Source organism: Lissotriton helveticus, chromosome 9 (assembly GCF_964261635.1).
Source record: "Lissotriton helveticus chromosome 9, aLisHel1.1, whole genome shotgun sequence".
Taxonomy (NCBI): domain Eukaryota; kingdom Metazoa; phylum Chordata; class Amphibia; order Caudata; family Salamandridae; genus Lissotriton; species Lissotriton helveticus.
Window position 1 is genome coordinate 240,500,767 of NC_136070.1, and position 16,924 is coordinate 240,517,690.

The following is a 16,924-nucleotide window of genomic DNA, read 5'->3' on the forward strand; positions in this document are numbered from 1 at the left end:
TTGTTTTGAATTTCCAAATCACCTGTGAGCTGCGGTGATTTTCTTGCTCGACAAGGCATTTGTGGCTCCACCGGATTGCATATGAATCTGTAGAGGTCCCAACAATTTTTTAGGGTAGGTTCTGCCCCTTTATATTGTGCTCTTTACATTCTCCTAGAGATGGAGAATGTTTCCCAACACCTTAAACCTCAGTTCACAATTTATTTCTGAGGTGGTAGATCCACAAATATTTCCGGATGCAGCTTGTCACAACATGACCATGGTGTCAATTCTTTCACTGGAATCTGCAGATTCTGCAGAGCAAAACAATGTTTTAAATATATTTCTAAGTTTAAGATCTATTAAACTGAATTCCCCTGAAAATCCTCTACTGTGTTAGGGGATGCTCCCATTTCACCTCCATCTGTGTCCAGTTTTTTTGTTCTGAGACATGTTTACCTATGAGTATCCAGGGTTCGCCTGCATCGTGGAGTGAGTAGGTCATCAACATTTTTTATCCACACCCAGCCAGTCAGATAAGTGCCCAAAGGTAGGTTATTTGATTGTGATTAGATCACAGGGAGTTGAGGAAGAATTGGTGTTAAATCTGAACTTCCAAGTCTTTCAAAGCCTTATTGATTGATCGATGGAAAGTTGTCTCTGCTTATAATGTGTATTCACCCTTCGCAAATGTAAAGCAGGACTGGGTAGTGTTCAGTTCTTATTCTCAAAGACCATCCCAAATGTGCTTTAACCTTGGTTGTTTAGTACATAATATTAAATGATCCTTGCTTTGTTTCCTTCAAATTTCCCTGGATTGGTTGAAATCCCGACTGAAGAGTATATACTACTTGCTATTCAGGGTAAATATTTCATGAACACTAAGAAACTATAATGCACACTGTGTGCACCTGGCCAGGTTTGGCAAATAAGACCTTTTTTTTTATAAAGTTGAGAATTAATGGATGCAGAATGTCTGTCATATTTGAACTACACAGTTTTATTTGGGAACTTTTTCAAATTCATGGATCTTAGCTATCACGGGATTCACAAGGTAAACTTAAACTGTGGTGTAAGTTTACAAGTGTTTGCTATTCACAAAGGGATATAGGAGAAGTATGTTTACGAGTGAGGAGTATCCGCACCTAAAAAGCACTGATAAAGGAGACACAGCACTCGTACATATACTACTCGTCAATCCTTTTGTGAATAGAAAACAATCGTAAACGCCCCATAATAACAATACCAAGATGCTGGACTTGAAAGTCACTGAAAACTTCCGAGTCAATGGGTGATCTGATTGCTTGTCTGGTTCTCTAAGTTTTTTTTATTTTTTAGTTGAGAATAGTGTTCGCGTTTCTCATTTACACACGTATTTATTCACATACAGGCATGGACTAGCGCACACCTTCCTGGCTTTAAGTAAAACAAGCATTGGTGAATTTAATTTGGGCGCTGACCGGAAAAAGCAGGCATGCACAGGTGTACTTTGCATTTGTTAGCATACCAAAACTAGATGTATTCGCCTTGTCAATCCCTTGTTCTGTTTGGCAGTGTAAACCACTCCAACGAACATGGTAAGTGGAGCGGAACACCACAATACTGCTTTCGCTACATAAAGTGTCCGGCCTGCAGTCTCGCTTCCAGGCGATGACTGAGCGGTTTCCTGGCATTTAATAACGCCCTGCTCAGAGAGTGTTGCTGAGCTTTCATGTTTCGACAGCTAGAAATGACTGACCTTGGCATCATTTTTGTATTTAATGTTCTATTGGTATTAGCACGTTCTAACCCGGGACCACCACATGTTAACGGTATTTTCTGAACAGTTGACGGTTTCTATGGTCTCTTATATTTATCTAATGAGGATGCTCGCCGCAGTCCTTACGTAGAACATGTTTATTACAATGAGAAAATGAGGACACGCTACATAGAGCTGCCAAGAGTACCTCTGTGTACTTTGTACCAGCACTCATCAGTGTATTATGTGTCGAAGTAAAACAAAAATCGTTGTCTACTTTAACTGTGAGGGCAGTATGATCTTGGTGTAGTTGTATAGTGCAAACCGCGAGTGTGCTTGTGTGCCACCGAAGCCAGGTCTCATTGCCTCAGAGCACACTGTGCTGCAACAGGTGAGTTGGGAGTTATGACGTTCACTTAAAATGTTTTGTTTGCGTGTAAAAACTATTTCCCATCCTCGCGATGCACACCGTAATTAAATATTAAAGGTCCATGAAAACTACGCTTAAAACCAAGGAAACATCTGCAGCCTGAGGTTTTCCAGAGGCAGGAAGCGGTGCTGCTTCTAGGTGAATACATCAGTGTCATCCATTTTTCACAAATAGTTTTTGTAGGTTGTGCAGACCTGTTTCTGTGCTTGGTCATCTTTCAGGGACCAGGAACGCAGTGTTTCTGGCAGTTTCTGCCTTCTATGTCACTCTTTACAACTTGCACATAACTGCTCATCATGGCCGATGTTCTCAATCCAAAGTGCTAACTCATGTCCACCATGTGATGTGATATGATGGAGTGCGCTGTATCTAAATATTCAGGCACCTCATCATACCTCACACGTTTACTGACTTTGTTGTGGAAACCTCACATGCAGTCCAGAGCAGCCTGTCGTGTTCCCCGACCCAGGAACACACAGGAGACGGTAGGGCTTTCCAATGCAATCTTTATTAGTGTGACTGGGCTTGCGGACCGGACATGACTATCCCTACGGACTGGTGGTCCGCCACCCCCCTTTCACCATGCCCCTTGTCCCCACAGCTACCACCTTGTTCTTGGATCGATGAACCGGAGTCCGGCTGGACAGAAGACAACAACTCGTGGGGCCCCTTTAAGAACCTGAACCCTGAGGACGAAGCTCCACCCCTCGACGATGTAACCACGTCAAAAGCAGGAAGTAACGGAGACTCGTCGGACGGCGTTTCCCCGGAGGCAGCGGTTATCGGAGAAGACGGACGGAGGTATTCGGAGGAGGCGAGAGACTTCGAGAGCGACAAGCCAGGAGGCCAACGTTTCAACGTTGCGCCCCGCCACGTTCCCACGGGAGGAGCGTGGCTACAAGAGGTACGGGGCCGGGTAGCGGGTTGGGTCGGGCGGAGGAGGCAGCCCCGTGTGTAACGTGTACAGCCCTAAAACTCCCCTACCTCTTCACGCGCACTTCCCCACACACCCTGTTACGTGAGAAGTGTGCACCTATTCACTGTTGTTTCCCTCACTCCCGGCCCTGATTCTTCCCGGAGCCTCACATATACCTGACCCCAGTTTCCTTTTCTTTTCGGTACCGGAGTGGAACCACGAGGGGAGAAAGGTCCCCGGCCGGACCACGACCACACCTGTCCAGACACCGGGACTACGCAAGCTGGAGAAAGCTAACTCTGCTTTGGACCATGCTGTATATACTAGAGAACGGACTCTCCCATTGATGAAAAAGACGTATATTCCAATAAAGCCCTCTTTAAAACCTTTACTGAAGGCGCCAGTGTTCCTCTTTTCCCCGACACCTCCCGTCACACCAAGTCCAGTGGTCGAACTCCCACACGTCCCGACCCCCTCGGGACAACTGGTGTCAGAAGTGGGATTGTCACCACCATCCGTCTGTAGCAAAAAGATGGAGGCCCTGATCGAGCACATCATTAAAGGCCAAGAAAAATTGGAGAGGGCCGTGGAAAACCAGTTTACATCAGCACAGGCAGACCGTGATATGTTCACCACAACTATAACGGCCCAGTTGGACAGTATGAGAAATGTGCCGCCTCCCACGCAGGTCCTCCCTGGTGAGGTGCGCCTGCACAGCCCCCACCCCACAGGTATGGCCCTCCAGAAATATGTGCACGGAGAAGATCCGGACGCCTTCCTTTTAAATTTTGAAAGGGCCGCCTGTGCGATGAGTTGGCCAGAAGAGAAATGGCCGTTCTTTTTGGCTCCTCTCCTCACAGCGGAAGCCCAATCGGCTTATCAGGCCGCTAACCCCCTGGGCACTACCCCCTATGCGACCATTAAGATGGTTATCCTGGATCATTTGGGTCTGGACCAGGAGGCCTATCGAGTTCGATTTAGAAAAGAAAGAGGGGTTCAAGGGGAGAACCCGAAGACCCTTTTCTTCAGATTAAAGATGGCAGCAGATAAGTGGCTGCGTCCGGATCTATGCAGCAAAGAAGACATCCTGAACAAAGTGTACTTAGAACAATTCATGGAGGCGTTGCCCTATGCCACCCAACGCTGGCTGCGTCAGCACGTGGGAATTTCGGTTGAACAAGCCATCGAAATGGCGTCCCAATATGCTCGGGCCCAGCCCAAGACCCCCTCTTGGGAGCATGAGAAAGCCCTCAAACCCCTGCCTCCCCCTAAGGTGGACAAAAGACCTAAACCCGGGACCGAGGCCCCCAGAATGTTTCGGCCTGCTGGAATGATGTCTACCCTAAATAAAGGTCCTCAGTGCTTCGAATGTGGGGAGTGGGGCCACATAGCGAGGATGTGCCCCAAAAGAAAGACACAAGAGGAGCCTATGGAGGTCGGTTACCTCCCAAGAACAGTGATGTACTCCGCGGAAATGGCTAGCACATTCTACGTGAGTATGAGGATGAATGGTTATAGGGTAAGGGCTTTGTTAGATTCGGGGTGCAGACAGTCAGTCATCCAAACACGCTTTGTCAAACAAGAACAGATGTACCCTCAGAGTCCTGTATACATACGGTGTGTACACAGGGATGTAAAGCCCTACCCTGTGGCCTCCCTTAACATCACGCTACCGGATAGGGAACCCTGTAGGGTCCGGGTAGGGGTGGTGGATTCCCTGCCAGAGGACATGATCCTGGGTACAGACAATCCCGAATTCCTCTCCCTTTTTAGGGAGACCCTTTCCCGACCAGGACAGAGCGAGAGCCTTCCCACATACCTCTCCCCCGAACCTTGGGTTACTGACCGGAGCTTTCGCTTTGCCCAGGGAGAAGACAGGACTCTGTTCCATGCCTGGGAAAACGCCCATGCACCGAATGGACTCCAACCCCAGTCCTACCCCCGTTTCTTGATTAGGAACGAACTGCTATACCGACAAGCCAAATCAGACGGAGAGCTACAGCTATTGGTACCCAGATCCTTTCGAGAACAAGTGCTCTTCTTCGCTCATGCTCATTTGACGGCCGGCCACGCAGGCAAGGAAAAGACCACCGACAGTATTGTCAGACATTTCTTTTGGCCTGGGATCTATCGGGACGTACAGGAGTACTGTGCCAAATGTGAGGTCTGCCAAAGGCGAAACACCCACCGACCAATCGCGGCACCCTACAGAAGATGCCCATCATAGGAGTCCCGTTCGAACGGGTCGGCATGGACATAATCGGTCCTTTGCCGAAGTCGGGCCGAGGACATCTGTATGCCCTCGTGTTAGTCGACTACGCGACCAGGTTTGTGGAAGCCTTTCCTTTGAGAACCGCCACAACGTCCGCCATCGCGGAGAAATTCATAGAGCTGTTTTCTCGCGTCGGGTTCCCCAAGGAAGTGCTGATGGATCAGGGGACCCCCTTCACCTCAAAATTGATGAAAGAAGTATGTGCCTCGCTGGATATCAAACATCTGAAGACCTCGGTGTACCACCCCCAGACCGATGGCCTTGTGGAAAGGTACAATCAGACCCTCAAGCTGACCCTGAAGAAAATGCTGACAGCCGAAGGACCGTCCTGGGACCGACTTCTACCTATCGCCCTGTATGTTATACGGGCCCAGAAACAAAGCAGCCTGGGGTGTTCGTCCTTCGAGCTCTTATACGGAAGACAGCCTCGATCCCTCCTAGACATCACGAGGGAAATGTGGGAAAACGAGGCTTCACAAGAACAAAAGAGCATGTTGGAATACACAACGCAACTGAGGACCAAACTGGGGAAGCTAAAACAACTAGCATACTCCAACCTGGAACACCAACAAGAAAGGTACAAAAGGACGTACGATAAAGGAAAGAAGCTCAGAAAACTTGATGTCGGAAAATGGGCTCTCGTGTTGTTACCTGCCATAAGTAATAAAAACAAGAATGAGTGGCAAGGCCCGTTCCAGATCGTTGAAACCATCGGGCAAACTACCTACAGACTACGCCTATCACCTAATAAAACCCAAACATACCACATCAACCTACTTAAAGAATGGCTGGGCCCAGTACCCCGAGCGGGTCATTTCGTTGGTCAAACGAGCAGCCCCTACGCCTCCACCTTGGATCAACTGGTGGTAAACCCGGGGTTGTCCTCCCAAGAAAAGACCGAGTTATCGGAAATGCTGAAACCCTTCACCGACATCTTCTCTGACCTACCCGGGAGAACCAACTTAGCCGAACACCGCATCGAAACCCTTCCCGGAGAAGTCGTAAAACAAAGACCTTACAGGATTCCCGCAGCAAGAAAAGAAACTGTACGACGGGAAGTCCAAGACATGTTGAGATTAGGCGTAATCCGGCTAGCCCAGAGCCATTGGTCATCCCCGATCGTGATGATACCCAAGCCCGACGGGTCCAAACGCTTCTGTATGGACTTTCGGGCCTTGAACGCGGTGTCCCACTTCGATACCTACCCTATCCCTCGGGTGGACGATTTAATAGAGAAAATAGGCGACGCCCGATATATCACCACCATTGACCTCACGAAGGGGTATTGGCAGGTGCCTCTTCGTGAGGAGGATAGGAAGAAAACCGCCTTTGTGACGGATGAAGGAGCCTATGAATTCACGGTTCTTCCCTTTGGACTCCATGGGGCCCCGGTGACCTTTCAACGCCTAATGAACCGGGTCTTGCAACCTTACATATCGTTCAGTTCAGCCTACCTGGACGATATCGTCATTTATAGCAAGGACTGGAAGGAACATCTACTACATCTGAAAACCATCCTAACAGCGCTACGTAGAACGGGACTCCACATCAATGCAAAAAAATCTAAGGCAGCATTCCATAGCGTGAATTACCTGGGGTATGTACTGGGGGAGGGTACTATTGCTCCTCAAAGTGAAAAAGTACGAGCAATAGCTTCAGTTCCGTTTCCCGCTACCAAAAGAGATCTCCGAGCCTTCCTGGGACTGGTAGGGTACTACCGCAGGTTCATACCATGCTTTGCCGAGGTGGCAGCGCCCTTAACCGACCTCCTCAGAAAGGACACGAAGGCCCATGAATACAGGCATCCCTCACCTGAATCCTTGAAGGCCTTTCAGTTCCTGAAGACCACCATGATCACGGCCCCAGTCCTGGTATCTCCAGATCACACTAAGCCCTATGTGTTAGCCACCGATGCCTCCAATGTGGGTATAGGGGCGGTATTGTCCCAAGTCAGCAAGGAAGGAGTTGAACACCCTGTATTATATGTAAGCAGGAAGCTCTTCCCCAGGGTGTGTAAATATTCCACTATTGAGAGGGAGGCCCTGGCCATACAATGGGCGATTGAAAAACTTAGATACTATTTGGAGGGTAAACCATTCATCCTTCATACTGACCATGCCCCCTTGAAGTGGATACACCAGAACAGCAGCCATAACCCCCGGGTATTGCGATGGTTTCTGTCTTTACAGCCGTATTCCTTTACAGTGCAACATAGGAAAGGGAAAGACAATGGTAATGTGGACTTTCTTTCCCGCGTGTTCCCTCTCCCCGAACGGCAGAAGCCAGGGGGGGGAGGAATGTGACGGGGCTTGCGGACCGGACATGACTATCCCTACGGACTGGTGGTCCGCCACCCCCCTTTCACCATGCCCCTTGTCCCCACAGCTACCACCTTGTTCTTGGATCGAGGAACCGGAGTCCGGCTGGACAGAAGACAACAACTCGTGGGGCCCCTTTAAGAACCTGAACCCTGAGGACGAAGCTCCACCCCTCAACGACGTAACCACGTCAAAAGCAGGAAGTAACGGAGACTCGTCGGACGGCGTTTCCCCGGAGGCAGCGGTTATCGGAGAAGACGGACGGAGGTATTCGGAGGAGGCGAGAGACTTCGAGAGCGACAAGCCAGGAGGCCAACGTTTCAACGTTTCGCCCCGCCACGTTCCCACGGGAGGAGCGTGGCTACAAGAGGTACGGGGCCGGGTAGCGGGGTTGGGTCGGGCGGAGGAGGCAGCCCCGTGTGTAACGTGTACAGCCCTAAAACTCCCCTACCTCTTCACGCGCACTTCCCCACACACCCTGTTACGTGAGAAGTGTGCACCTATTCACTGTTGTTTCCCTCACTCCCGGTCCTGATTGTTCCCGGAGCCTCACATATAGCTGACCCCAGTTTCCTTTTCTTTTCGGTACCGGAGTGGAACCACGAGGGGAGAAAGGTCCCCGGTCGGACCATGACCACACCTGTCCAGACACCGGGACTACGCAAGCTGGAGAAAGCTAACTTTACTTTGGACCCTGCTGTATATACTAGAGAACGGACTCTCCCATTGATGAAAAAGACGTATATTCCAATAAAGCCCTCTTTAAAACCTTTACTGAAGGCGCCAGTGTTCCTCTTTTCCCCGACACCTCCCGTCAGACCAAGTCCAGTGGTCGAACTCCCACACGTCCCGACCCCCTCGGGACAATTAGGTCATTAGATATATGCTTGCTGTCCTTCGTTGCCCCCCCGACCTCTTGCTCCGAGGTCCTGATCCTAAGTGATCCCTGGTCCCCTCCCCTGACCGGATGTGGTGTCCGGTATCTCTTGTCCCCACCCTGTGCCCCAGGGTCCTAGTGCCATTCCCCACGGCACGACATCTCCCCCTTGTTGTGAACAAAGGAAAGAAAGAAAGATAGAGAAAGAAAGATAGAGAGAGACAGAGAGAGAGGGAGAGAGGGAGAGAGAGAGACAGAGAGAGAGGGAGAGAGGGAGAGAGAGAGAGAGAGAGAGAGAGAGAGATGGATATGTGCGAACAGAGTTCCATCCTTCCTACATGTGCATGTCCAACTATTGTCTCTCTTTACATCTCTGCAATCAGTCTCTTTGTCTTCTTGCACTCTCTTCTTGGTCGTTGTTCTATGACGTTGGTTGGTGATTCTGTTGGTGCAGTGTCTTCACTCTGCTCTTGCTTTGGTGTCTCTTCTTCCTTTATTTTTAGTTCCCTGAAGTGGGAGCTGTTCCGCGTGATGTGATATTTGCCCGCTGATGCCGTGATCATGGGCCCTTTGACTTCAGTCACTTTCAGAGGTTCCTTTGCGAATGCGCTGTCCGACTTTTTCACTTGTCTCTGTCTCACTAGCACAGTGTCTAATTTCTAATTTCTAATTTAAAACATTTGTAGAGCGCGGCGTACACCTTGCGGTTTCTTGGCGCTGGGGGTTGAGTAACTGAGGGAGAAAGACCAGGAAAAGAATGAGATAAGTTTAGGCGGGGAAAGCCTGGCAGAAGAGGAAGGTTTTCAGATCTCTACGGAAGGAGAGGTAGTGGGATGCGGAGCGGAGATGGTCTGGAAGTGAGTTCCAGAAAGTGGGGGCCAGAAATGAGAAGTTAGACCCGCCCCACTTTTTGCGTGAGAAGCGGGGGATCTGGAGAAGAGACTTGGAGGAAGACCGGAGATCTCTTGCGGGGACATAAGGTTTGACTAGTGAGGAGATGAAGGCGGGGGCAGTGCCCTGACGGGCCTGAAAGACCATGCATCCGATCTTAAAGAGGGAGCGTTGTTTCACGGGGAGCCAATGGAGCTCCTTTAGAAGGGGAGTGGAGTGGTGGTAGCGTGGAAGACCGTCGAAGTGTCTCCTTCTTTAATCGTTGTGCCTTTCGCGTGTCTTCTCTGGTCAGCATACGCCTTCCTTTTCGCTTTCTGTTCCTTGTCTCTTGTCGCGATGTCCTTTTGTTCTGGTTGCTCTGCTTCCTTCAGCTGTGGCAATCTTGTTCTGCTTGAGCGCCCTAGTACCAGTTCTGCAGGGCATTTTCCCGTGGAGCTGTGGGGTGTGTTGCGATAGTCCCTTAGCACCTGGCAGAGGGCCTGTCCATTTGATATTTTCATCAGCTTTGCTCTCTGTATCGCTTTCTTGATTGCTCCCATGAACCGTTCTGCCATGCCGTTTGCCTGTGGCCACAGCGGCGTTATTCTTCGGTGATTTATTCCCAGGTACGCCATGAACTTCTTGAATTCCTCGCCAGAGAATGGCGGGCCATTGTCTGTCTTTAGTGAGTGGGGTGAGCCCCACGCTGCAAATACATCATCTAGCACAGGCAGGGTCGCATTTGCTGACGTTGATGCTACTGGTCTCACTATTGGGAATCTTGAGTATTCATCTATGATCACCACCAGCAGGTAACTTCCTGTTTCTAGGGGCCCATAGAAGTCTGCTGCCAGCTCTGTCCACACTGCTTTTGGTAGTGGAGACATTTGTAGTGGTTCGGGTTTTGATGGCGGCCCTATTGTTTGACAGATGTGGCAGCGCATCACCGTTTCTTCCACCATGTTGTCTAGTCCCGGAAACCATACCTTTTCCCGCAGCATCTTCTTTGTTGCTACAATTCCTCTGTGTGATTCATGTGCCAGCTCCACGGTCCTTTTTCTCAGTGTCCTGGGCATCACTATCCGTGTGCCTCTCATTATTATTCCGTTTCCGCATTCCGATAGTTCTTCACTTACTCTTTTGAACGCTAACAGTTCTTCTTTTTCTACCCCTTCTTCCACATGTCTCCATCTTTGCTGTTTGGTGATCTCCATTGATTCCTGCATGGTGCGGTCTTGTTTTGTCTCCTCTTGCAGTTCTTCCAATGTGATTGTTGTTGGGGTGCTCAGTCTCAGTGCGAAGTTGAGGTATTCTTCTGCCATCGTGGTTGCTTGAGATGCCTGTGGCAGAGGGTGCCGCGACACATAGTCAGCCGGGTTGTGCTCTTTTCCTGGCTTGTGAATAATCTTGAAATTGTAATCCATGAGCCGGATCCCCCATCGTTCTATCCTGGGCGGTATTTTTGCATTTGGGTTTCCATAAATTGTCGTGAGCGCCTAGTGGTCTGTTATGATTGTGAATGGCTTCCCATAGATGAACATGTGGTAGTGTTCGCAGGCCCATACCACTGCCAGGCTCTCTTTTTCTGGTTGCGAGTATCCTTTTTCAACCTCTGACAAGCTCTTGCTTCCGTATGCCACTATTTGCCTTGGGGAGTCCCTTCCTTGTTGATGCTGCGCCAGTATTGCTCCTAGTCCCACTGGGCTGGCGTCTACCGTTAGCTCGGTGCATAGTCTCGGGTCAAAATAGGCCAGATGATCCACTGCTGTGACGGCTTGTCTTATTTCCTCGAATGCTTTGCTGCATTTGTCAGTCCACAGGAAACTTTGTCCTTGTTTTGTCAACTCTCTTAGTGGTGCGCTTACAGTGGCAAAGTCTCTTATGTATCTTGCGCAGTAACTTGCTAGGCCAAGAAATGACCTTCCTTCCGCTACATCTGTTGGTTGTTTTGCTTTTTCCAGTGTTTCCACCTTGCTGTGGTCCGGCCGCATTCCTTTCCTGGAGAAGATGTGGCCGAAAAAACCCAGTTAATTCTGCCCTAGTTCGCACTTGTCTTCATTTAGCGTTAAGCCGGATTGCTCCAGGTGTGAGCATACTTCTCTTAGAGCTTTGTCATGCTCTTCATCTGACTTGCCGAACACTAAAATGTCATCGCTGTAATTTAAACTGTTCTTTATTGGCCTTATTATCTGTCTTATCGTTTCTTGAAATATCTCTGCCGCTGACGAGATTCCAAAGCTCAAACGTTTGTACCTAAACAGACCTAGGTGGGTGGAGAACGTTGTGATATACCGAGACTGAGGATCCAGTTCTAATTGGTGATACCCTTTACACAGGTCCAGTTTGGAAAAACGCCTTGTGCCTGTGAGACAGCTGATCATGTCGTCTAAGTGTGGTCCAGGATGTCGTTCACGTTCAATGGCCTTGTTCTGTATCCTCATGTCTACACATATTCTTAGCTTTGAGGTGTCTTTCTTTGGAACAGCCACGATTGGAGATACCCAGGGTGTCGGTCCTTCTGCTGGTTCTATTATGTCTTGTTTTAGTAGTGTTTCTAGCTCTTCCGCTACCTGTGGCTGCAGATGTATTGGCACTCTTCTGTGGTGCTGGGCGACTGGCCTCACTGTCTCGTCAATGTGCAGGGTTATTTGTCGGTCCTTCAGCTTTCCTAGCCCTCTTAGTAACTTGGGGTATTCCTTCAGAATGTTTTTCTTTTCCGACATGTTGTATGTCATTGCCATGAGACCCATCACTTGAGCCGTGACGTTGCTCAGTAGGCATGGTGCCGGGATGTCTCCTTTCAGTACGTGTATCTCTTCAGTTGTTTTTTGATCTTTGTATGTCAGCTCTTCTTTGAATTTTCCCATGTTTGTCACTGGTCTTTTGGCCCCCCACGTGAATACTCTGACTCGAGATGGTTTTAAAATCAGTTTTTTTTCCATCTTGTCATATTCAGAGACGCACATAATGTTGCACGTTGCACCACTGTCCAAGACAAATTCTGCTTCATGTGGCCCGACCTTGATGTTCACTGACTCTGTTTTCTTTATTTTCTTCTTGCCTATCAGGCATATTCTTTCATCGTCATCTTCCTCGTCTGTTTCTGACTCTGCGGTCATGAGGTATAGTCGTTCCGTTTTTTCTTCTGCTTCCTCTTCTTCAGATTCTCCTGATGAGCTTCTTGCCCCTGTCTCGACATGTCTGATGTGTCTGTTTGTTGGCATTCGTGCTCTTCCCGGTCTTCCTCGGTCATTTCTGAATTGCCTTCCTTGGCACACACTGGCATAGTGATCTCTTCTATTGCATTTTCTGCAGGTCTGGCCGAAAGCCGGGCATGGGCCTCTGTGCGGGAACTCTAGTCCGCATCTGTAGCAAGTTCCTTCCGTCTGTTTTCTCACCGTCTGGTCATTTTTTTCTTTTCTCCAGCCTCCTGAGCGGTTATTAGTCATTCGCTGAATCCGTTCTGTGCCTCGTCCTTTGCCTCGTTCCATTTTGTTTGCTTGTTCTGTCGCCCTGGCTTCAGCCCCCCTAGTGCCAGAATGTTTTCCAATGAGATCGGCTCCTTTAGGATCCTTGTGCGAAATTCGATGTCACGACAGCCTTCGATGATGCGCAATCTTATTGCCTGTTCATTGTCAAATTTGTCGAAGGCGCAATGAGTCACCAGCTTCCGCAATCTGGTTGCAAAATCATCCAGAGACTCTTCCGCTTGTTGGAAGGCAATCATGAAGGTGTATCGTTCAAAATCAACGTTTCTCTGCGGATCAAATTTATCCGTTAAGCACTTCTTTAGTTGGTCATAGGTGGCAATCTCTTCTTTCGGCAGAGTTACCATTAGGTCCTCCACTTCATCTCCTACTAGGTTTACAAACAGGGCTCTCATCTTTGCTTTTGTTACATCCGTAGCTTCCGCGTAGTTTTCGAATCGTCTGATCCACTTTTCCCATCTAATACCTGTTTGTGGTTCAGAAAGGCTGAATGGTAGTGGTCTTTTGTATTGTGCACTTGGTTTTGGGTCTGCCATTCTTTTCTTTATTTATTCTTTATTCTTTGTGTCCCCTTTAATTTATTTTGTTCTTTCCTTTCACTTTTCCTTTATCACCTTTTATTTGCCCTTTATCCTTTTATTTCCACCTCTTCTGCCCTTTCATGTCACTTCTGTGACTTATTTGTGCCTTTAATCCTCTTTTCAGTCACTGTTTTGCACCTTTTTGTGCTTCCTCGCGCTTTGCCTGGCCTCAAAATGGCCGCCGCGCTGTTCCTTGCTTTCTATAAGCTCTCGCGCCTGTTTCTAAGATGGCCGCCGAGACTCTCGCGAGAGCTCGCACCGATTCCTTCTAGTCTTCGTGCTTTTTCTCGGCGCTTACCGGTTTGCTTGGTCTTCTTTCTGCAGCGCTTGGGGTGGGCTCTCACGTCGCTGCACATCTCTGTACGGCACTTCCTTCTTCTTCTCGTCATGATGCGATCCAGGGTGGGCTCCTGGTTTAAAATCGCGTTCTTTACTCGTCGGTGGGTCCCGAATCCCACCCTCGTCGCCAGATGTCGTGTTCCCCGACCCAGGAACACACAGGAAACGGTAGGGCTTTCCAATGCAATCTTTATTAGGTCATTAGATATATGCTTGCTGTCCTTCGTTGCCCCCCGACCTCTTGCTCCGAGGTCCTGATCCTAAGTGACCCCTGGTCCCCTCCCCTGACCGGATGTGGTGTCCGGTATCTCTTGTCCCCACCCTGTGCCCCAGGGTCCTAGTGCCATTCCCCACGGCACGACACAGCCCTGGTCACTTTCATGGTGAAATGAGTGCTTTACAGTGTAATGAGGTCTTTTAGTGACCTGTCCTTCTCTAACCAGAATAGTATGTGCATTCGTGTGTCTCAAACTCTTGGTTGGTTTGTAATGCTCATTTATGTTGACTCTATGGTCGCCTCCCATGCCATGACTCAAATGTGTAAATGCGTGTTGGAAGAAATGTTATCTTAAGATCATCTGGTCTTGAGGCAGCAACATTCATTCCAGCTGATACACCCGGCACTTGCCGAAGCAAGACCCTCCCTCGTTGACACCATTACTCATGCTGCTTGTCACTTGTTTCGTATGCAGATTTTATCTTCCCGTATTTTTTTTTATCTCAGAAGCGTGTGTTGATTCTGTAGCATGTGTGTATCGGAATGTCAGCACCGCCTTAAGCCAGTGCAACAAAAGCACTCTCTTTCACTATTCTTTTTCATCCACAGTGTTGGCCTTTTCCTGTTAAGCTTGATCTCTGTTTCACATCTGCATCCGTAGTGATCTCTGGTGTGGGTGCTCACTTTACAGTCAGTGCCACCAAGCTCTCATAGACTTTACAACCTTCATCAGCCTGTAGCTAAAGTGACCTTAATGCAGAATTGCACACTTATGTTCATTAAGCAGCATCCACTTCTCACCTACTCTTTTCATAGGGGGTGTTAAGCCCTTCTGTAATTCTACCCTGGTCTGTTTTTGTTATAACATTCAATTTTGTGATTGAATTATTGACATCTTTAAAGATTGTGTTTTCATTGGCTCAAGTTTTAGTAATGCAGCCAGCCTGCTAGGTGCAGTCCAAACGTAATCGTGCTGTGGTCGCATGCCCAAATTGTTGCATTACCTGCATGTCCCTTTAGACTTCCTCTGTTACACCAGCTCTGTAATTGCTTTCTCCCTAGTGCTTTCCATTTCATACTGTGACAAATAGTTCCTCTGAGGACACCCATCCATCTCACGCCCTTCACAGTTTTGCTACCTGTAATGTTCCCACTGAATTTCCGGATAGTCAGTTGACTTTATAATTAAATGATCCGAAGTAAAAGGCTCTTGTAATTGATTTGTAGAGCATATTACTTTTGTACCTTACCGTTTACAGGCTTGGAAGACATTTCTTTAATATGGGTCTATCTGGCTTCCTGTTTCCACAGATGAATGGTCCAATTCCTTTGTATGGCGGCTGTCTCTTCCTCCTCTGTCCTTCACCGAATTATGCATCTCACTGAATCGTTGAATATCCTCTTTGAAATTAAAATTAAGCAGCTATGGAATTTTAGGTCTGGCTACTGACCTCTTTAGCTGTATTTATCGAAAACCTTTCATGAACAATATTAATATGTGCAGGGACCTTTGGGTCAGCCCATTGCTTATCATTCATGGCTTTCTTGCCAATCTTATTTGTTCGCCACTTTTTCAATGACTTTCCACCCTCCTCTTGTTTTTGTCTCTTCCCCAGAACACACCTTTTTTTGACATATTTTTGATTGGATGACTTGTATTTTTCCACTGCTTACACTATTGTTTTTGATTTCCGGTTCTGCAAAAACCAACAAGCATTGGCATAGCCTATAGGTCTCACCTTTGGGACCTTATAAGTGTTTAGTCATGCACAGTTGATGTTGTTGCACCAAGGATATTGTGCTCGATAACTAAACACTTACAAGGTCCCAAAGGCGAGACCTATTGGCTATGCCAATGCTTGTTTATATTTTCTGTGCCTCAAGGCTAGGCTAGGCGTTTGCGAGATTAACTTTATTATTATGCTTTTATTAATTGTACAATAAACATTTACTTACTAAATAGCTTATGAGTGCTGGTTGAGATCAGAGATAAAGGGCACCTGCATTTAATGGTGGTAGGAATGTGCCATTGTGACAGCACTACACAACACTTTGTACAGCGGTTTAATTTTTTTATTATTATTGTACAGCTAATTTCAATATTAAACTAATTTGCAAATTCGGAAACACAGGAAGACCGTACATAGGCCATAATTGCTTTTTTTAATACCTTTTTTATAGCCCAGAAATTAAACTCAAGTTAAACTTCCGTTAATTGATTTGCAGCACAATCAAATCTATCTAATGCTTGATTATTCTTTAGTGCATTGGAGCATTTGCGCTGGCTTTATTATATAGTTGCGTGATCGGCCATCGACTATCTACCCTTGAGCTGTCCTTAATGTCTCACTGCTGTAACCTTATCCTGCTACAATTTCTCTGTGCTCCTTTTGCAGCAAGAGGAACAGCTGTGTGGCCCTGGAAGATGATCCCTCTGCTCGGACTGGCTACATTCTCCTGGCCCCTGGGACTGCTGCTTCCCAAAACCATGGCTTGGACTTCAAGTGGAAAAACTCATGCGGATCTGATTAACAATTTACGTAGTGAGTACTCGTGTCTGCACTTTGTGAAATGCTGCATTCACCCTACATCAGCAAAAACATGTTTTTAGATATGTGAAAGGGTGAAAGTAATATGTTTGCAATACGCTGGCCTTGCACAGTAGGGGGAAATTAACATAGTTGATCAGACCAGAGACACAAAGTGTATTAAAAACTATTTTGTTTGGGACTTGACCAGAGTGCGGGGAAACTTGATTCTACCGCTTTGTGGATGTTGTTAGATATATCTATTCATCTCATTGGCAGATTGATCACTGAAGAGAGTGTTGTAAGGGTAGAGGAACAAGTGGAGGGAAATAAAGTGTTTACTTTGTTAGGACTGTTTGCTATGCACATGC

General features: G+C 47.8%; 1 protein-coding gene across 3 annotated transcripts in view; it reads left to right on the plus strand.

The window, feature by feature from the left end:
• LOC144781146 (protein-L-isoaspartate(D-aspartate) O-methyltransferase-like) overlaps positions 1-16,924 on the plus strand; it is a 274,370-nt gene that overhangs the window by 47,985 nt on the left and 209,461 nt on the right. For all 3 annotated transcript variants that reach the window (XM_078659811.1, XM_078659813.1, XM_078659812.1), the window contains one exon: positions 16,422-16,568. In XM_078659811.1, coding sequence (XP_078515937.1) covers positions 16,422-16,568 — 147 coding nt within the window. The remainder of the gene's footprint in view (positions 1-16,421; positions 16,569-16,924) is intronic.